The 22,347-nt window shown below is 40.5% G+C and overlaps 1 protein-coding gene across 1 annotated transcript in view; it reads right to left on the minus strand.

Moving 5' to 3' along the window:
- The window catches only part of THADA (THADA armadillo repeat containing), an 870,089-nt gene extending 848,302 nt beyond the window's left edge, over positions 1-21,787 (minus strand). The window contains exons 1-7 of the mRNA XM_089677843.1: positions 21,682-21,787; positions 19,257-19,342; positions 15,086-15,180; positions 9,475-9,605; positions 6,963-7,108; positions 4,866-4,898; positions 1,582-1,630 (exon numbers count right to left, since the gene is read on the minus strand). Coding sequence (XP_089533969.1) covers positions 1,582-1,630; positions 4,866-4,898; positions 6,963-7,108; positions 9,475-9,605; positions 15,086-15,180; positions 19,257-19,342; positions 21,682-21,728 — 587 coding nt within the window. The 5' untranslated portion in view covers positions 21,729-21,787. The remainder of the gene's footprint in view (positions 1-1,581; positions 1,631-4,865; positions 4,899-6,962; positions 7,109-9,474; positions 9,606-15,085; positions 15,181-19,256; positions 19,343-21,681) is intronic.
- Between the last annotated feature and the right edge of the window lie 560 nt (positions 21,788-22,347).

Raw genomic sequence — 22,347 nt, forward strand, 5'->3', positions numbered from 1 at the left:
CAACCCCACCATATATGTGTCATTGTACCCCTTTCTCCACATCCTCTCCAACACAAAGGTGATGTGTCTACTTGTTGTCTGTGAACTATGTTTGGTGTAATATACCATCTAGTTAAACATTTATAATTCATCTCTACTGTGCTCATATTTGTCACCTCATGTGTTCATTTAAAAACTTTATTCCATTGCTGTACAGTCAATTCTGTTCCAATCTCTTGTTCCCATTTTTTCAAGAACCCCGGAGGATCAGTTCCTTCTATAGTCATTAGGATCTTATAAATCCTAGAAGTAACATGTTTTGGGATTGTTTTTTGATTTAACAGTTTTTCAAATGGATACATGTCCTCTGACGTACTCAATGGTTGAGGGAGACTTGAAACAAAGTGCTTTAGTTGATAATACCTCCACTCATCAAATGTGATAAATAAATCTTTTTTCTTCTTTAAATTTTGAAAAGTGTACATTTTCCCCTCAATCAATACATCCTTCAAAACGTGCATTCTTATCCTTTAACCATTTCCCAAATATATTACTCTCAAGAATTTGGATTGGTTCTCCAATTGACCGAATACTTTGCACTTTGGAAAGCTATCTTTCATGGCTTCTGACTGGTATGGAATATAAAACCATATAACATCATCTTTTGCCCTTCGTTATTAAATAGGTCGAAGCTTTGATTACATTACTTCTTATGCAGGTCATAGGTGGGTCGAAAATCGGCCGAAAGAATAATCTGCCGATTTTCGGATTGTTAGTGGGTGAACTTTTCGGCCGTTTTTCGTGATTTTGACACATTTTTTTAATCGGTTATGTTGGAAAAAAAACGGCCTATTTTGTTGATCGGCTGATTTTCACGGCAATGATGGGCAAATCGGCCGATCTTTTTACCGATTAAAAAAAATGCGCATGAGCCGTGACCTGCAATAAGAAGGAAAAGAAGTAGAAGATGAAGAAAAAGAAGAAGAACATCTTTATTTATTTGTATCCATTTCGGATACAGATGTTTCTATTCGGATACAAATAGATACAATGTTGCAACCGCAATACTTTTAAATGTCAAAAATAATAGCAGTGTCCCTGCAGAGAGCTCCACTATTATATTTGACATTTAAAAGTATTGCAGTTGCAACATTGTATCTATTTGTATCCGAATAGAAACATCTGTATCCGTAATGGATACAAATAGATATAATGTTGCAACTTTGCTATACTTTTAAATGTCAAATATAATAGCGGAGCTCTCTGCAGGGACACCGCTATTATATTTGCTGGCCGTAGACAGGACGAAAATCAGCCGATTTTTTTTTACCAATGGTGGTAATGTCGGCCGATTGAACGACCAATTTTTCGTTTTTTTTAAAAAAAAAACGGCCGGTTTTCGCCCCGTCTATGGCCTGCTTTAGAGACATTTTACAAACAGAACAGCCATAAATCAGTCTGGAGGGAAAATAAAAAATACTTGACATTTAATGATACAGCAGAACAGATCAATAATTACAGGGAAATCGGTTACAACTTGTTTGTTCTGGATCTTGAAAATGTCTGATATTTATTAGTAAGTAAAATATCTTTTGTACTCACTTGTTTTCACTTTGAAATGAATGTAAAACTTTTACCAGGAACTGAAGGGCTGTGGGGAAAAAAAAAACCAAAACATTCATGGCCTTCAACCGAAAGCTGAAAGATGTTCCTGAGAGTCATGATAGATGTCTCGTATCTGCAGAATGCAGTTCTGCACAGATAATATTTCAAAGCAAGCTAGCTAAATCACAGACACTTGCATTTACTAAAATGGCCACAAGGTGGAACACCTTCAGAAAGAATAAGACATTCCTCGTTTTAGGAAAAGTATTTGTACACAAATCACTCCTATGTTTTGTGAGACAATCGGTGTTGAATCCTGTCATATGCAAACGTAACGCACATGGGGTTAATTTACTAAAACTGGAGAGCGCAAGATCTGGTGCAGCTTTGCATGGTAGCCAATCAGCTTCTAACTTCAGCTTGCCCAATTAAAGGTATACTAAAGGCTTACTTTTTATTTTTTTTTTAAATAACAAATATGTCACGATTACCTGCTCTATGCAGTAGTTTTGCACAGAGCAGCTCCAATCCTCCTCTGCTCAGGTCCCCCGCAGGCGCTTCTGGCTCCTCCCCCCTAAACAGTGCACTCATAGCAAGCCACTTGCTATGGGGGCACTGGTGCTTGCTTGCCCCGCTCTCTGCGTCCATAAGACACAGCAGAGCAGGACTCTGTACCGCCCCCCTCTCCCTTCTCACTGGCTGTGCTTGACAGCAGTGGGAGCCAATGGCTCCCGCTGCTGTGTCTCAGCCAATAAGGAGGGAGAGACCAGAGAGAGCCGGGACTCTCATGCACATCACTGGGCCAAGATCGGGTTCAGGTAAGTATTGGGGGGACTGCTGCACACAGAAGGCTATTTTACCTTCATGCGTACAATGCATGAAGGTGAAAAACCTTCAGCCTTTGCAACCACTTTAAGCTTTGACAAAAGAAAAATAAAACTTGAAAGCTGATTGGTTTCACCAGATTTTGCACGCTCCGGTTTTAGTACCTCAACCCCATTATGTTGTGTGTTCATGATCACTGTGCAGCACATACTGTACTATGGTGTCCGTTTATGAACCAGCGGTAACAGATCGCTGCTCAGTTCCCCGGCATTCTCGGAGAACACAGTTCTCCTGTGAATGCCGTTTATGAAGTATATGTAGATCAGTTCTCCAAACGAAGGGAGAACGGTCTACAAACGCTGGAAAACGGCTGCTTTTACTATAATTTCACGAGATTACAGTAAAAGATCAGTTTACTAAGCAGAGGTAAATTATCGCTGCTTAGTTTGCGGTCCCACCGATTCTCCAGCTCTGGGCTGGAGAATCTGGAGGGAGAACACAGATCTCCAGTGAAGGGCTGACATGATCTCCTGAGTGTTATTAACTGTGAATGACCAGAGAATAGCTGCGATCCTCTGAATCACAGCTATTCTCTGTGTCATAAAAGGACACCTTTACCCAAACCACTCTCTGCCCAAATGGAGGGTAGCAAAAAAATGTCCATTCTGTGCATAGCCAGCCAACTTAGATTGATATTAGCCTTTAGTTGGTTCCCAGGCATTGCAGGTGAAAAAAATTCAGCATTCAGCATGGCTGATAATGATGCAGCCATTGTAAAAAAAAAAAAAAAAACCATGCCGCCAACTTTCAGCAGATCTACATAAGAAGCCTGCTAGTTTTACTGTCTTCCTTATGAGCAGTTACAAAATAAAAACACAGCTTTACTGTGTAGCCAATGGGTCGGTTTGTATAGGACAGGTTCTCTTTAAAGGGGATTTTATAGCATTTTTTAAACATAGTTATTAGACTCAGAACCAAAAATCTAATAAATATCAACTTTTTTATTTTAAAAATAAAAATATAAAAACTGAATATTTGATATTTACCAGCATGTGGCACAACTAATGTTGGCAGCTGAAGGTTTTCTATATGGGCTTTCTGCTATTCTGTAAATAGACTGACTGTCCCATTAGATTAGATCTCCCACTCTGTAGGTCTATTTACAAAAACATTAACTTATTGATACAGAGAAGAGACACCTCCCTCTTGTATGCTAGGGCCATCCGCCATGTGGGGACCTTCAGCTACAATGAAGCAAATAATAGGGAAGAAGTAACTAGCAGTGGGCCTTCTTATTGGAAAGCACAGCTTGTCCTGCAAATTGTCATGAAAGCACTCTGTGGGGTTGACTTACTAAAACTGGAGCGTGCAAAATCTGGTGTAGCTCTGCATAGAAACCAATCAACTTCCAGGATTTATTGTCAACGCTTATTTGAACAAGCCGAAGTTAGTAGCTGATTGGTTTCTATGCACAGCTGCGCCAGATTTTGCACTCTCCAGTTTTAGTAAATCAACCCCTGTATTAAAAATATATTTGCAAAATCTTTATTTTATTACATAAACCTGTATGAAAGATCAGTTTACACACATTACATATATTTACAAATTAATATGACCTTTAATTATGAAAGTTTAATGTAATATTGCAGCAAATAGCTAAAGCTCTATTATTGCAGGGAAAAAAAATCAATCACATACTGTATATATATTTTAACAGCTAAGGTCGTATAAAGTGGTTATTTCAGTTCTGGTTGGGTGCTGACAAGTAGCAGCATTTTATATTTCTGCGATTTACTGGAAATACATTTTTGAATGTTTGTCTGAGTTTTCGATATTTCTTTATTAAAAATATTAAAGTGAGACAAGGGTACGGTGGTGAGGTCAAAAAATGCACAACAGAAGAATAGATGTTGGCACTCTGGCTAAAGGAACAATCATAACGAATCCCAGCCACGGCACCACCTGCCTGGAGTTTGCATGTTCTCCCTGTGCCTGCGTGGGTTTCCTCCGGGTACTCCGGTTTCCTCCTACACTCCAAAGACATGCTGGTAGATGAATTGGCTCCGACTAAATTGGCCCTAATATGTGTATGTATGAATATGAGTTATGGACCTTAGATTGTACACCCCTTGAGGGTTAGGGACTGATGTGAATGTACAATATATATATATGTGCAAAGCGCTGCATAAATTGACGGCGCTATACAAGTACCTGAAATAAATAACAAATCAAGCTAAATGGGTGTGTGTTTTTAACACATACTGTGGCATTGTGAACCAAAGTAGTTGACCTGAACACATACATGTGTTTGGTTTTTGACCATGCATCCAACAATGCTGCCCTTATCTTTTCTACACCCGACTACAGAGAAAAGAACTAAACTGATATCTGCTAGGCTGTTAGAACTAAAAGTCACAAAACAATTATGTATAAGGTGGTATAGGTATTTTAATTACCTTCCGGTAAAAGGCTTATAGCACAGCTGCTACCTGTAAGAATACAGAAAAGGTTGGTCATTTTTCACTGTTATATCATACAACATTTTGATAATCTGAAAGGAGAGGAGAAGAGAAGGAAGAGAAGAGAGAGGAGAGGAGAAGGAAGAAAAGAGAAGAGAGAAGAAAGAAGGAAGAAAAGAGGAGAGAGGAGAAGGAAGAGAGAGGAAAAAAGAAGAAAGAGAAGAGAGAGGAGAGGAGAGAAGGAAGAGAGGAGAGGAGAGAAAGAGGAGAGGAGAGAAGGAAGAGAGGAGAGGAGAGGAAAGAAGGAAGAAAAAAGAGAGAGAGGAGAGAAGGAAGAAAAGAGAGAGGAGAGGAGAGAAGGAAGAAAAGAGAGAGGAGAGGAGAGAAGGAAGAAAAGAAAAGAGAGGAGGGGAGAGAAGGAAGAAAGAAAGAAAACAGAGAGGAGAGGAGAGGAGAGGAGAGAAGGAAGAAAGAAAAGAGAGAGGAGAGGAAGAGAAGGAAGAAAGAAAAGAGAGAGGAGAGGAGAGAAGGAAGAAAAGAAAAGAGAGAGGAGAGGAGAGGAGAGAAGGAAGAAAAGAGAGAGGAGAGAAGGAAGAAAAGAAAAGAGAGAGGAGAGAAGGAAGAAAAGAGAGAAGGAAGAGAGGAGAGGAGAGAAGGAAGAAAAGAGAGAGGAGAGGAGAGGAGAGAAGGAAGAAAAGAGAGAGGAGAGGAGAGGAGAGAAGGAAGAAAAGAGAGAGGAGAGGAGAGGAGAGAAGGAAGAAAAGAGAGAGGAGAGGAGAGGAGAGAAGGAAGAAAAGAGAGAGGAGAGGAGAGGAGAGAAGGAAGAAAAGAGAGAGTAGAGAAGGAAGAAAAGAGAGAGGAGAGGAGAGAAGGAAGAAAAGAGAAGAGAGGAGAGGAGAGAAGGAAGGAGGAGTAGGAAGAGGAGAGAAGAGGAGTAAAGAGGAGAGAAGGAAGAAAAGAGAGAGGAGAGGAGAGAAGGAAGAGAGGAGAGGAGAGGAGAGAAGGAAGAGAGGAGAGGAGAGAAGGAAGAAAGGAGAGGAGAGAAGGAAGAAAAGAGAAGAGAGGAGAGGAGAGAAGGAAGGAGGAGTAGGAAAAGGAGAGAAGAGGAGTAAAGAGGAGAGAAGAGGAGTAAAGAGGAGAGAAGAGGAGTAAAGAGGAGAGAAGAGGAGAGAAGAGGAGAGAAGAGGAGTAAAGAGGAGAGAAGAGGAGAGAAGAGGAGAGAAGAGGAGAGAAGAGGAGAGAAGAGGAGAGAAGAGGAGAGAAGAGGAGAGAAGAGGAGAGAAGAGGAGTGAAGAGAGAAGAGGAGAGAAGAGGAGAGAAGATTACCCTTTTGTCTTGCTCTGGTAAAGTGAATCTGTCCTAGATAACCTGTGTCAACCATCAAGTCAAACCTTGTGTCTTTTGGAGGCCCTGCAATTCTAGGTCATGCCTGTACAAAAGGCCGTGATTTATCTTCATAATAAACCATTCCCCCCAGCTTTGGCTGTACTTCTCCTTTAAGCTCAGGATCATAAAATCGGTATTGGAAAAATTGGGCAACCCAGAAATTAAACCTCTTCTACTGTGCAGGAAGATTACATAAAACAAGTCAGAAGTCTACTATACATACGTAGGTCAGGGCTGTAATTTACCATGGACATCCATGCCCGCACATCAGATGTTTTTTTTTTTTCAGTTCAAGTACTTGGTGCTCAGAATATAAATGTGATCTTATGAGTTGAGGGTCTGGCAATTATACCCATTATTATAAAAGGTCACCTCACTGCCTAACAGTGACGCACAGGATGTGGGGTCAGGCACTCAACCCATCTGACCCCGGAAGTCTGTACATACCAGAGCACTCGGTCATTTCAGGAACTATGGGCTTAACCTCAAAAGAACCTAAGCTATCTGCTTTGGGGGTGATGACAGCTATGGATTATGTAAAACATTGGACTTCGGGTTGCTCTATGGTACATTCAGGAGCCTGTAGATGCCTGCTATACAGCCCTGCTGACAGTTTAGGAGGGTTTGCTTAGACACAGGTTAACTTTAATGTGCATCTGGGCCACAGAGGAGTACATGTTTCATACCAGACTGTAAAATGTGCATTACCAAGTTTGTTCTCCATACACGATGCTATATTATCCACCACTCTCCTAAAGTCTTCAGTATCTTCTACTGCAATATCCTTCTTTAGGCATATGGTTAAAGCACAGATCACATCATTTTTACATGGATCAGGAATGTTGTTTAATGCACTAAAAATCAAAAGAAACATTTGCAGGTTAACATTCAGCCACAGTACTCCATTTGTTGGTGGAGATGAATCCATGGGCTTCCAGCTTCTCTTCAGTTATTCTAGCAGAGCTATCGGCTCCCGTTTCTGCACTGCCCCCCATGAAGGTAAGCAAGGGAGACGGACTCCTCTCCTACTTGCACTCTAAAGTGAACAATATGGACTCCAGAAACAAGAGTGAAACTCCTATAACAGACAAAGCAGGGGATTGAAGATGGAAACTGGACAGAAAAACTATTCTGCAGGAACCAGGTAACCTGTGTCAGCCATCAAGTCAGTTTTTTTTTTTGCTGGTGGGGGAGGGGGGATATAAAAGAGGGGATAGACCTAATAAAAGTGGTATACTAACCTAACCCCAGTGTAATGACCAAAACACAATATATTCCATGGAAACTAAGCAGAATATATGGGGTCCCAATGTCATTAACAGAACTGTGGAAAATCAGGATTTAGATGTTTCAGCATATAGAAAATTCTACTTCTACAATATACAGTATAATCAGTTCTTCTAATGAGCCTGATAGATCAGCTAGACTGAATGCTAAATCTATAACATGCCTTGGCTTTTGGTCACATGACCAGCAACAAAGGTAGTCTTGATACAGACCAGCAATAAAGGTAGTCAAATACATTCAAATATTTAGCATATTAACCACTTTCAGAGTGCCCACTGCCTTTTTACTGCGGTAAAGCAGCCCCGCTGCGTTGGTTTACGTATATGTACGTGATCCAGCATTTCCGGGCAGGGGTCTGTGCGGTCATTCAATACAGGTTAGCAGATCCCAGCCAATGATTTATGGCCAGGACCTGCTGATCGGATTAGCGAATGACAGCACTGAGACCTGTGTTTACTAACAACACAAGGCTCTGTACATGGAGCAGAGATGTGGCTGTGTTTTCTCCCTGCAAAGTAAAATCAGTGCACCTTACAAGTTACACATTGTTAGGCACACAGCTAACCCTTCGATTGCCCTCAGCCAGTGTCATTAGTACAGTGACAGTATATAGCATTATCACTGATCAGTGTATTAGTGTCCCTGGAGATGTCAGTGACAAAGTTACTCAGTTCCCACCCAGTGTCAGTTAGTGTCAGATTGGCCACCACACTATCACAATTCTACTATAAGTCGCTCATCACTGCCATTAGTAGTAAAAAAAATAAATAAATTCCAGTATATATACACAATAGTTTTTATACGCTAAAACTTTCACACAAACCAATCAAAATTCACTTATTGGGATTTTTTTTGTACTAGAGAAATGTTTTTTTAATGGATATGTTTTATATTAGAAAGTTAAATATATTGGGTTTTTTCATCAGCCTTTTTTCATTTATGTAATAAAAAATAAAAAAAGTGGTGATCAAATACCACCAAAAGAAAGCTCTATTTGAAATAAATTTCATTTGGGTACAGTGTGGCACGACAACACAGTTGCCAATTAAATTAGTGCAGTGTTGAATAGCAAAAAATGGCAAGTCACGATAGGGGTAAAGCCTTTTGAAACTTAAGTGATTAAAGAAATAAAAAAAAAACCAAATAATTAGCACATGTAGTGCTTTTTGATTACCAACTTTTACAGGGTGTTTAGGCCTACACCTGTATACCAAACCTATTCAGAGGCCTCATTTTACTGATGGGGTAATAAGGGTTGAAGAAAAGACCATTCATTTGTGAGAAGGCAAGGTTGAAATGAGCAATAGTGTTCAGAAGCCCATTACATGTCTGGAGAACACTGGATAATGCATTTCTTGCAAGGAAATTACCCAGAATTTTGAAGAAGCCCATGTGACAACCTACTACATACTAGAGTCCATCTAAAAACAAAATGCCCTCCACTCTGAGCAGAAAGTGGTGACTGTCAAGTCACCAGCTCTCTGCTCTGCCCCTCCAGTGCTCCCTGGGCCACTGGGCTGAGCAGGGTTGGCTGAGACTCTCAAAGTCAACCCTGTACAGTCCACGCATCTGAGTGGATCCTGAATGTAAAGTCGGGATCTTTCCCGAGCCTGGACTGGCTGAGTGACCAACTTTAGCTCACTGTCAGCTGAACGAACTGCACTCCTGTGATCCATAGAAGTATAGCCATAAGAGCTTTGGCCCTTCTCCTTTAAAAATGCTGCAGGAACTCAGATGCCAGAGTCCATGGCTGCAAACATTTTTTGCCCAGAAATCCAACCTTCCCCTCTTGTTACTGCCACCACCATCACAACACCCCAGGGCATCAAGAAGTCTGATTACAGAGGTGCCATGGCAATCAAATAAGACAGGAAGAATGCCCGACATAAACTCAGGCCTGCTTTAAATTTATACGAACAAAGACTTTGCTTACCTTGCCAACACCTTTTTCAGTGGATTCTTGTTGTCAACCGCAAAGTACATTTCAGCCAGAACACTCATAGAGCAGCAGAGCTCTTCTGTACCCGCAGAACTGCTAGGCAAGTTTTCTAAGAGAGGCACCACCTGAAAAAAAGAGACATGATGACAGTTTACAGAAAATATTTCCAGACCTAACTCTCGTCTTTTAGTCAACCATCCACACTGAAACAAATTACTATGAGGCTTCAACCACAACCTGTTCCATATATCAGTAAACCTGCCCTAGACAGACCCTGATCCTCATCAGACCCTATCAATTACCCCCCCCCCCCATATTACCCCTCTACCCAATACAACTCCTTTTTTTCTCTTCCCAATTTTTAACCCCTTCATCTTTATTTCTTTTCTTTCTTACCCTCCCCAGCCCTCTATCACAATGTCTTTTCCTACTTCTTCATGCATCTATGATGCTCACCCTATATGACACCAACTAAACAAAAGTAATCATGCCAACTGGTTTCAACAGACAGCAGCACAAGTACGATATTACTTATCCCATCATTATCACATAATTCTTTGGGCAGCACAATGACTTAGTGGTCAGCACTTCCGCCTTGTGACACTAGGGTCCCTGATTTAAATCTTAGCCAGGACACTGTGTGTGTTAGTTATAGGAACCTTAGATTGTAAGCTCCTTGAAAGCAGAGATTGATGTGATTGTATAGTATGTAAGGCACTGCAATTAGAAAGCACTATATAAATAACTGTAGTTAATATATAATTACAGTGTAACTAAAGGCAAGAGGTTTTTTTAAGTTTTGCATGGAGTGGAGGGATTTGAAAAAGTTTTTATTGCTGTCTGTGTCCCCATAAGGGAGAGCCACCCTATTTGTCCTGTTTACTGTTATCATCGAAAATTAAAGTAGAAGAATATCTAAAATTTTGGGTTGACACCAGAACAGGAATAGAGGAGAAATCTTCCAATGGGGATACTATTTCTCATAACCCTGATAAGACCCCAGGATTCCCTCACTTTGGAGGGATTTCCTCTCACTTCCTGTTTTGGCTATGGGACGGGAAGCGAAGGAAATATTCCTCTATGAGGCACACATAGGGCAAAAAAAAAAAAACTGACAGGAGTTATAACCCTCCCTAACTCTAGCCAGAAAAATACTTGGCAATACTAAGATGAAAATATTAAAGTGGTTTTAACCACTTGCCCTCCAGAGGATTTACCACCCCCTTCCTGACCAGCCCATTTTTTGCGATATGACGCTGCGTTACTTTAACTGACAATTGCGCGGTCATGCAATGCTGCACCCAAATGAAATTTTGAAAAAAAAATATTTTTGACTTGAATTTAAAAATCAAATTTCATCATAAATTTAGACCAAATGTATTCTGCTACATGTCTTTGCTAAAAAAAAAATGAATCAATTAATTGGTTTATGTGAAAGTTATAGCGTCTACAAATGGCGATATTGTGCTGTTTTACTATGTGTACTTTACTGTGTAAGCACGCTACTTTGTATTAATCTGCTATGCAGAGCAAAACAAAAGCAGCGTGCCGGGGCTGACAGGGGAGAGATCTGTATTGTTTACATACAGACCTCTCCTCTGTCAGTATTCTTCGGCGATCACCGGGTGCCAGCGGGGAATCTCCGACCGGGACCCAGTGATCGTCAGCCGTAGCCGCCAATGGCAGCACGAGTAGGGCAGAGCGAGTAGGGCAGCGCATGTGCGCACGCGTCCCCTACCCGGAAATTACGTATATATATGTGATTTTGCACAGCCCTGCCGCCCTGTAGCAGTATTTGTGCTATAGGGCGGCGGGGAAGTGGTTAAAGGCAGAAAGTGTTTTACCTTAATGCATGCTATGCTTCTGTGTGCAGTCTCTCCCCCCCCCCAGCTCCCCTTTATACTTACCTGAGCCTGATGATCCAGTGCTATGTACAAGAGTAGCATCACTGTTGTCTCTCTCTCACTGCTCACTGGCTTAGACACAGCAGCGGGAGCCATTGCCTCCTGCTACTGTCAATCACAGGTAGTGAGGAGGGAGAAAGGAGAAGGGGGCACAGCTGAGCCGCACTGTGTGTTTCAATGCAAACACTTCAGATTTCCCATCACCATCAACTGCCACAATTATGTTGGGATCACAGTTCCCCTTGAAGGGTATTAATTTACTAAACATCAGAAAAAATACAGCTGGGATCACTGACACCTCCTTCTGCAGCAGCAGCACAGAGACTCCATGGTGTGGAAGAACAGACCCAATGAACTCAGGGTGACCTCATTGCTGGAGTCAGAGAAAAAAATCATCCATCACTTACAGTTGTGCTCAAAAGTTTGCGTACCCTGGCAGAGATCGTGAAATGTTATTATTTACATTGAAAATATGACTGATCATACCAAAACAACTGTCTTTTATTTAAGGATAGTGATCATATGAAGCCATTTACTATCATTTAGTTGTTTGGCTCTTTTTTAAATCATAATGATAACAGAAATCACCCAAATGGCCATGATCAAAAGTTTACAACCCCTGGAATGTTTGGCCTTGGTACAGACACACAAGACAACACACACAGGTTAAAACGGCAATAAAAGGTCATTTCTCACATATGTGGCTTTGTAAATTGCAATTAGTGTCTGTGTATAAATAGTCAATGAGTTTGTTAGTTCTCACGTGGATGCATTGAGCAGGCTACATACTGAGCCATGGGGAGCAGAAAAGAACTGTCAAAAGACCTGCATAACAAGGTAATGGAACTTTATAAAGATGAAAAACGAAATAAAAAGATATCCAACGCCTTGACTATGCCAGTCAGAACTGTTCAATCCCTTTTTAAGAAGTGGATAATTCAAGGATCTCTTGATACCAAGCCAAGGTCAGGTAGAACGAGAAAGATTGCAGCCACAACATGCTAGAAGAATTGTTCAGGATACAAAGAAAAACCTACAGGATAAATACAGGCTGCTCTCAAAAAAGACAATGTGGTTGTTTCAAGGAGGACAATACGATGATACTTTAACAAAAACAAAAGCCACAGATGTGGGAAATTAACCTTTAATTGCCATTTTAACCCATTTGTGTCACCTTGTGTATCTGTACCAAGGCCAAACATTCCAGAGTATGTAAACTTTTGGTCAGGGCCATTTCAGTGATTTTTGCTTTTGCTCCATGCACACATGCTACCACACATGTGCGACCAGCCGGTAGCCATTTTGGATGCTGGAAGAATCTGACTTTTGCTTTTACATGCTCATCTATGTCCACTTTCATGTGAGTGTAACCATTTCTTAAATAAAAGTTGTTTTATTGGTTTTACACTATGTGGCGCATTCTTTTCTTGCATGTCTCCTAACACCTATTTGGGTCCCAACCGGAGTGGTTTAGCTACCCTATTTAGGGATCATTACTTGGAGGATCTTTGGCTTTTCTCCCTTGGGGGTCCAGAGGAGGGTCCGGCTTTCCAACCTCCTGGGTTAACATACTACAACAAAGCGTGATTGACCACTCTTAACAGGGGGTCACATCTGTGCGGTAAGCCTTTAAGTGAGTGGTTGGTGACACATCAGCTGTCCTTGGATTTTTCCTGTTTCATCACAGTCTTTGGGGACTTGCCTTTATTTTGACAACTCAAGATGGACATTTCTTTCAATATGTTTTATTACAATTTTGTTTCACTAATTGTTTGGTATTCTGTTAAGCGCTGCACTTTATATGTATGAATATATATAAAGCCAGATACCAGGCAATAGTAATATTGCCTGATAGCAGGGTGTAGTGTTCAGCTGCTATATATTTTGCATTTTCATCTCACTTTTTAGCACGGACTTATATATTTTCTGATTCCAACTGTAATGTAATAATAAATGGCTTCCTATGATCACTATCCTTAACCCCTTCACACCTAAGGGTAAAACAAATCTAAATGCCTAAGCACAAATTTGCAACATTGACATGTGTTAGTAAAACTGTACATGTCATCACAACTACTTTGTACATCCAGGTGAATTATACCACGTTTTTTTTCAGGACAAATTGGGCTTTTATTTGGTGGTAAATGGTAATAGATATCTCCTGATTTTTTTTTTATCATCAAAGGAAAACTGGCCCAAAATAGTAAAAAAGAAAATAATTTTTTTAAATTTAGCTGTGTGTTTCTTGTTACTACCATAACCTACCAAAGAACAACCCAAAATACATTTTCCAACTCTTGACAATTGCAGCGATACCATATAAGTGTATGTTATTTGTTGTTTGTACCCTTAGTACAGCCCAGAAACAATAATGCGCATTTTGCTTTGTTTTATTACCTAAAACACGACACCAATTTTTTTTAAATCCTGACCTTTGACCCCGACCTTTTGACCTTGAGCCAAACACTTACCCTGGCACGGAACTAGATCAATCCTTGATCTAGGTATTTTTTCTTTATTTATTTCTCTTTCTTTCTTTTTTTTACAAACATTTTTTTTCTCCTCTATACCAGGAGTTAGAGTGATACAATGTATCTCTCTCCTCCATTCATAAAGAGAAAACAAAAAAAGACAAGGTGACCGCGCTGTACAGTGACTGATCACTGTGATAGTCAATCAGAGGCTATCACAGCGATCATGTGACCCAAAATCGAGAGTCCCGGGTCCCGATAGTTAGAAAGGGACCGAGTCTCTCAGTGACACCATAATCTGTGTGCTGGGAGCGCTCAGTGCGGCGCACTCCCAGCACAAACACAGGTACGCAAATATGCGGCCCCACGGAAAAAAGCCCAGTTCTGTGAGGCCGCATATTTGTGTTACGTCGGCATCAAGGGGTTGTAGAAAAGTCAGTTGCTAAAACATGAATATGCAGCGCTAAAAATTAGATGATAAATTCTAAAATACAGTATCCATGATAAACCTATGCAGATATACAATAGAAGGCTTGGTGCAAAGACCAGTATTGCAAAAATATGCTGGATATCTTGAAGACAGAGCCAAGTGTATAAAGTGACAATGGTGCCAAAGTCAATAAATCCGTAGCTGTTGTAAAATGCTAAGAGAAATCTGTGACATCTGTGGTAAAGAAAGCGAATGTCGATTGCACTAACCGGATAGCGCAAAGAATTGCGCGTTGGAGTAAATTCTTTGCGCTATCCAGTTAGTGCAATCGACATTCACTTTCTTTACCACAGATGTCACAGATTTCTCTTAGCATTTTACAACACCTATGGATTTATTGACTTTGGCACCATTGTCACTTTATACACTTGGTTCTGTCTTCAAGATATCCAGCATGTTTTCGCAATACTGGTCTTTGCACCAAGCCTTCTATTGTATATCTGCATATATTTATCATGGATACTGTATTTTAGAATTTATCATCTAGTTTTTAGCGCTGCATATTCATGTTTTAACATTTTACAAGGAGGTTTTTGAGGTTTTGCCTTTTATGCCAGCAGCTTTTTATCATTATCACTTTTATCCAGCGCTCATTTATTCCATTCTATTTATAAAAGTCAGTTGTTTGGCATGATCAGTCATTTTTAATATAAATGCCGAAATTTCATGATTTCTGCCAGGATATGCAAAGTTTTGAGCACAAATGTATTACATAAATTAGTGAATTTTCCAGTTGTTACCTTTTTGATGCAGTGGATTTGCTGAACTCCATCTTGTAATTGTAAACACTGAAGAAGAAGAGAAGGCAAACATTCTGCCTCGGCATCTGTAAAATCTATAGAAACATGTAATGTAAAAATGTGTTATCTGCTGGTTTGTAGTACAAGTCAGTCCCATATAACGTTTTGTATGGTCTATCCCGAACAATGATTCACTTCTCCACCCTAGTGATTAAAGATCATTTCCAGCCAGCCAGTGAAGACATTCAGCGAGTTTCTTTTATTATGCAGAAAACACAGCAACAGTCAGATAGGCCATTAAATTTACTTTTATCTTAGTTCTGTGTAACCCTCTGCAGAATAAAAACACACAGCTCCATAGAGAGTCAATATGGAGGCATCCTGCAGTCTGTGCTTGGTAACTTCCTCCCTCTTTACTTTCTGCGTCAATAATCGCAGTCAGCCTTGGAAGAGGTGAAACAAAAGGAATGCAAGCACTCCACTCCGGCAGTTGAGACAGTGCTTGTGTACAAAGGAAAGTTCTATACCACAGCATGCTTCCTATAGCTGGAATGTGTATGGAGGGTTCCAAGAGACCTAACACATTTCAGGGATCCTCATCCCCTTCATCAGGGCTAACAATAAAAAAAAACATGATAATAATCCATAAAATGAAATATATAATTTCTGTAAACATGTATTTAAATTGATAAACCCACAGGTTTTTATTCATATTCAGCAGCTTCAAAGTTCACATTTTGTAACGTGTTACACCCATATTCAGGGTGTAACATATAACATGTTATGAATAGACTGGTCCCTCCTTCCCCCGCAAACCGTTTTGACAGCTAGCGGGAGATCTTTCCCCCCACCCGCTGTCAAAATTTACAAAAAAAAAAATGGGGCTGTGTGGGGCTGCACCCACATCACTCACTTACAGTGTTCAATGAATTAATGGACTACAACTACTGACAGCCTTTGCAGCTGTCCACTTGTAGTCCTCAATGAACTACCACTTCAAGGTACGAGCAGACAGAAATACTGACAGGTCTGCAGGAGTCTTGCGTGGCATCAGTGATCTGCTGATCGCTGGTGCGATGCCTTCCAGGCTCCTACAACAACAAAAATACTAAAAACACGTTTTGTTACCTGTAAAAATATGTGCATTTATTATTTTTTTTTTTTTACCAAAAGGAGAACTTATCCTTTAATCATGTAATGAGTATGCAGTGACTTTATCCTTTAATCCTTACCTATTATCCTGTTTAAGCTGGTGCCATGACCGCTGCCGCAGGTTTTTTGTTTCAGGGTGGCTTCCAGCATCCTATGCAGCTACCCTTGCATGCAAGGACCAGAGTTATGTCACTCTACACTGTGTGCATCATTAGAAACACACAGCCCCATAGCTTAGAATGGCAAGGCACTCCCCTACTCCTCCATTCTCCTCCTTCTCCCTCATCTCCAAGCTAAAAGATTGTCTGGAGACTGCACTGTCCATCTCCTGTCACAGTGAGCATACCCCCTGAAAGGGTCCTCAGGGTCTGGGAACTAGAAGTTGGAACAGGGCCATCCCCAAACTGTTTCCACAAAGTTGGGAGCATGAAATGGTCTTGGTATGCTGACGCCTTAAGAGTTCCCTTCACTGGAACTAAGGGGCCAAGCCCAACCCCTGATAAACAACCCCACACCATAATCCCCCCTCCATCAAACTTTACACTTTGCACAATGCAGTCAGGTAAGTACTGTTCTCATTGCAAACCCAGACATGTCCATCGGATTGCCAGACAGAGAAGCATGATTTGTCACTCCAGAGAACATGTCTCCCCTGCTCTAGAGTCCAGTGGTGGCGTGCTTTACACCACTGCATCCGATGCTTTGTATTGCACTTAGTGATGTAAGGCTTGGATGCAGCTACTCGGCTATGGAAACCCATTCCATGAAGCTCTCTACGCACTGTTGTTGTGCTAATCTGAAGACCACATGAAGTTTGGAGGTCTTTAGCTATTGACTCTGCAGACGGTTCACAATTTCTGCGCACTCTGCGCATCAGCATGCGCTGACCCCTCTCTGTCATGTTACGTGGCCTACCACTTGGTGACTGAGTTGCTGTTGTTCCCAGTTGCTTCCACTTTGTTATAATACCACTAACAGTTGGCCGTGGAATATTTAGTAGCAAAGAAATGTCACGGATGGACTTATTGCACAGGTGACATCCTATCACGGTATCATGCTTGAAGTCACTGAGCTCCTGAGAGCGACCCATTCTTTCACAAATGTTTGTAGAAGCAGTCTGCATGCCTAGGTGATGACTTTATACACCTGTGGCCATGGAGGTGATTGGAACACCTGAATCACATGATTTGGAGGGCCGGCCCAACACTTTTGGCAATAAAGTGTAGTTGGGATCTGCCCAAAAGCCTGGAGCAACAGCTGGCTCAGCCTCTCAAGAGAGCCGCTGAGAGCCTGAGCCAGCCACCCCCGCCAAAACCCAGCGTTCTAGTGAGGGCTGGAGGGGAAGAGCAGAGAGTCAGCGATTGACAGTCACTGATCTCTGCAGGCTGAGGACCGACAGCTGAGCGATGATCAGCAGTGTTTGATAGCTCAGTTCTTGGTCTTAGAGGCAGCAGGGGACAACTGCAGCTGGGATGGGATCGGTGCTGCAGCCTTCTAGGTGAGTAAAAAATTTTTTTTGTGATTCCCATACTTCTCTTTTAGGTAAATTCTAACAATAGATGTATTTAAATTATACGTTTATTCTATTTAAAGGATCGATCTACCCGAAAAAAATTTTTAGGTCAGGTTCAGAGATCACTAAAGTACTCAAGGTACCTAAAAAGTCAACAAGCCATTCAATGTGTCAAAGTTATCACACAGATGGACTCTCATATCTGGATGGACTATCCCTTCAAAACACAACTATTCCTACAAAAGCTGTGGTGATATCGGTATCGGTGCCGATCCTTTGCACTTGTGCAAATGCTCTGATACCTAAAACCAATACTTTTTTCGTGCGGTGAGGCGCAATTTGTGCCCATACAAAACGAATGTGCTCAAATCACACTGCAAAGAATCGCATGCACTTTGAACAGGAATGCGGTGTGATTCCTGGCCAAATCATATGTAGTTTCCCGTACCACTCCTGTGTGAACCCTGGCTGAAGGTCACTATGACAAGTCTGGGTTCACACAGGAACAAAAAACTGGTATCGCTGCATCCCCAGCAGGGTGGATTTGATTTAAATCAAACTGATTTAAATCACGATTTAAATCACTAGTCAGTAAGGCTTGATTTAAATTCTAGTTTTCTACATAAAGACTAATTCTTGCTGGTATAACTTTAATATGCAAGTAGATGAAGATTTTTAGAATAACAACTTTTCATATTAGTTTTTTATCCCCAGTTTAATAGGTTAATCATTCATATTTTGACAACTTTTCTGTTGTATTTAGGAAGGAGAAAAATAATCATTAACTTAATAATAACAATTTAAATAGATTTATTCATCTGAAACAATAACATTCCAGCATATGTGATTTGCTTAAACAAACATCCATGTTTATTAACTAATTTGGCTAAACAAAATCTATATATTTTAAGAAACGTAGACTGTCAGCCCCTTCCTCCTCACACTTAGTTTCACTTTCTTCTTGTACAGATCTATTCCACTCCAAACAATCAGAAAAATATTGTTTCTATTCTATTCACTGAACTTCTTGAAACTTAGCACTGAAGGGGCTGATTCTGTATTCATAGGTTTGTAGAAGTTAGGATGAAGGTCTTTTTCTTAACTCTGTTCATGTTATAACATTTTTGCTGTGAAGAAGAGGCATGTGATCTCCACTGAGTCAAATTCAGTTTTGAGAACTGCAAAAGTAAACCAAGCATCTGTGATAATATCTTGTAGGCAGAGAAACTGCCCAATAATCTTACAAAAACCTCTGGAAGAGCATGACATTGTGAATGGATTCATGGAATTTACCAAACAAATTAAACATATACAGCCTTATTCTACATATTTAAAACACAAATCTTTATTTCATAATGGAATAACCTTTGGATGGTAATATATTTTCCTCAAAAAGCATTTTATTCAAAAAAATCCTATTTAAAAAAAAAAAAAATCTGATTTTTTTGTTTTTATTTTAAAAAATCTTTGATTTTTATCCACCCTGATCCCTAGTGATTAACTTACTCTTAAGTTTATCTATGCTGGGTCCACTGAGCGTCAGGACATCAACTTTCATCTCTTTTCTCTTCTTTAAGACCATCTTGAAGTTTCTATGTGAAAAAGAAAGAAAACATACATTGACAAGCCACTGTAGTACAACCAACCCTTCTTAGGTACCTGTTCCCATAGTGAGTGCCAAGTGGGTGACCTCCTATGGTCAGTGTGCTGAGGAGCAGGCACAGGATGTAGAAGACAATGAGGACCAATGCAGTAGCAGCAGCCACTACAGTCATACTCTGCTTCCAAAGGGTCCATGTATTTCAAATTATTTCCTTCACTAAGGCCCCTTTCACACGGGCATTCCGGTTTTTTCATCAGTTCAGTCACGTTTTTTCCAAGAAAAAAATGGATCAGTTCACATCAGTTTTTCATCCGTTTACGGCAGTTTATATCAGTTTTTCAACCGTTCACATCAGTTTTTCATCCGTTTACGTCAGTTCACATCAGTTTACATCAGTTTTTCATCAGTTTATATTAGTTTTTATCAGTTTATATTAGTTTTTCAACAGTTTACATCAGTTTATATCAGTTTTTCATCAGTTCACGCCAGTTTTTAACAGTTTTTCAACAGCTTATATCAGTTGTTCATCAGTTTATATCAGCTCTCCATCAGTTTACATCAGCTCTCCATCAGTTCACATCAGTCCACATCAGTTCACATCAGTTCTTCATCAGTTTATATCAGTTTTTCAACAGTTTATATCTGTGTTTCATCAGTTCACATCAGTTTTTAACCAGTTTACATCAGTTTATATCTGTTTTTCATCAGTTTATGTCAATTTATATCTGTTTTTCATTAGTTCACATCAGTTTTTCATCAGTTTACATCTGGTTTCCATCCATTTACATCCGTTTACATCCGTTTTTTTACGGAACAAAAATAGAGTTTTCTTCTGATCAAAAAACATGTTAACGGATGCGGACATTTACAGATGTAAACAGATGATCATCCATTTACATCTGGTAGTCCATAGAAATGCATGGGTGTCTGTTTTTGATCCGTAAACGGACAGATGAAAAATAGACATATAGAATGCCCGTATGAAAGGGGCCTAAGAGTTCATTCATACCAGATGTGCTGAAGTGCATTTGTGAGCTCATTCCCAAAGCATGGCAACCAAAAAAATAATGTTTCCCAATGAAAGCAGTTCACAACAGCGCACGGTGTTGCATTTGCCCAGCGCTGAAAAACAGTACGTCATGCACTACTTTTTTTCTCAGCGCAACGCTCCACGTTCAAGCGCAGATAACACAATACACTGCAAGACAATTAAAGGCAAAACGAGGTAAAAAAACCAAAAGCAACGTGTGTATAATGCACGCCAACGCATTACAAAAAAAAACACATGCATTAACAGATGATGTGTGAATGAGGCCTAAGTTGCCTCTACACGTTTTCATTCGCTTTTACGGTGCATTTGTGCACATATATGTGCATTCGTGGCATTTCTGTGCAGAAAATAAAAACGCAGCATGCCGTACTTTTTTTTTTTAAACACACACACACACAAAAGCACTGCAACTAGGCTCATTGGAACACATTCATTGTTTTTGCATATTCATTCGCACTGCATTTAAAAACGCACCTGATTGCATCAGGGCAGCACAGAGGCTAAATGGTTAGCACTTCCGCCTGGCAGTAATAGGGTCGTTGGTTCGAATCCCAGCCATGGCACCTCCTGCCTGGAGTTTGCATGTTCTCCCTTTGCCTGCGTGGGTTTCCTCCGGGTACTCCGGTTTCCTCCCACACTCCAAAGACATGCTGGCAGGTTAATTGGATCCTGTCTAAATTGTCCCTAGTATGTACGAATGTGAGTTAGAGACCTTAGATTGTACACCCCTTGAGAGTTAGGGACTGATGTGAATGTACAATATATATGTAAAGCGCTGCGTAAATTGACAGCGCTATATATAAGTACCTGAAATAAAGTTAGGTTCACACCTATGCAGGTTGTGTTTGACCTGTTTCTGCATTGCGTTTCTGATGCGTTTCCTTTTTTCTCTTGTTGCTAGGCAGATTTAAAACGCACTACATGCTTTTCTGCAGCGTTTCCATTGAAGTCTATAGAACCAAAAACGTGACTTTTTGTGTTCAAAAAAGTCCCTGATCCTTTCCAAAAAGCGCAGCGGGTGAAAACGCGGAGATGTGAACGTGTCCCATAGGAAATCATGATAAATGGACTGTAGTGCGATTCTGGAAAATGCTTAGGTGTGAACCGAGGGTAAGTGAACACTCATCACATCATCAGTCACACACAGTACATACAATTTCTAACTGCAAGAGCCAAACATGAGGAAACTCCACCTATGCACCCAGCAGCAGCATTACAAGAAGCCCCCATGTCCTTTACACCCAGTACAGGATGCCCCATCCCCCCACAATACTCACTTCTCCTGGCTATATGTACCCGGCTTCCCCCGAGCTCTGCTCACCATGTGCAGGAAGTCAGCAACACACAACTAGCTACATGTCAGTGCCACCAGCCCCCGGCCTGCTTCAGCAGAAAACTAACCTAGCACTGGATAAGTATGTCTGCATAATCGACATACGGCGGCCATTTTCTAGAAGCTCAGACCCAAGCAAAGCTAGTGAGCTGGCGCCACAAAAATGGCGCCCTAACCAGAGACAGAGTTGGAACGCAAGACACACAAAGCATCAGTAATAAATAAATTATTTATTTTGTTGCAAGCTAAGTTGTTATTTTGGTCTTTGCTTTTTTTTTTTATAATTTCACATGCGTTTAGGTATAATGTTTCTCCACATACACTGTACATACAGGCCATACTGTCCAGTGACGGGCTGGGACAAGCTGTAACCACTTAAAGACCAGGCCTTTTCTGACACTTTTTTTTTTTTGCATTTTTTTTGCTAGAAAATTACTTCAAACCCTTCAAAACATTATATTTTTTTTAGCAGAGGCCCTAGAGAATAAATTGGTGGCAATTTTTTTATGTCACACAGTATTTGCGCCATAGTTCTTAAAATTCCCTTTTTCTTTTAAAGTACACTTTAATACAAGAATACACAATATATAACCTAATTTTCTAGGAAAAA

The sequence above is a fragment of the Staurois parvus genome, unplaced genomic scaffold, assembly GCF_062004578.1.
Source record: "Staurois parvus isolate SC_StPar_1 unplaced genomic scaffold, SC_StPar_1.0 ptg000192l, whole genome shotgun sequence".
Taxonomy (NCBI): domain Eukaryota; kingdom Metazoa; phylum Chordata; class Amphibia; order Anura; family Ranidae; genus Staurois; species Staurois parvus.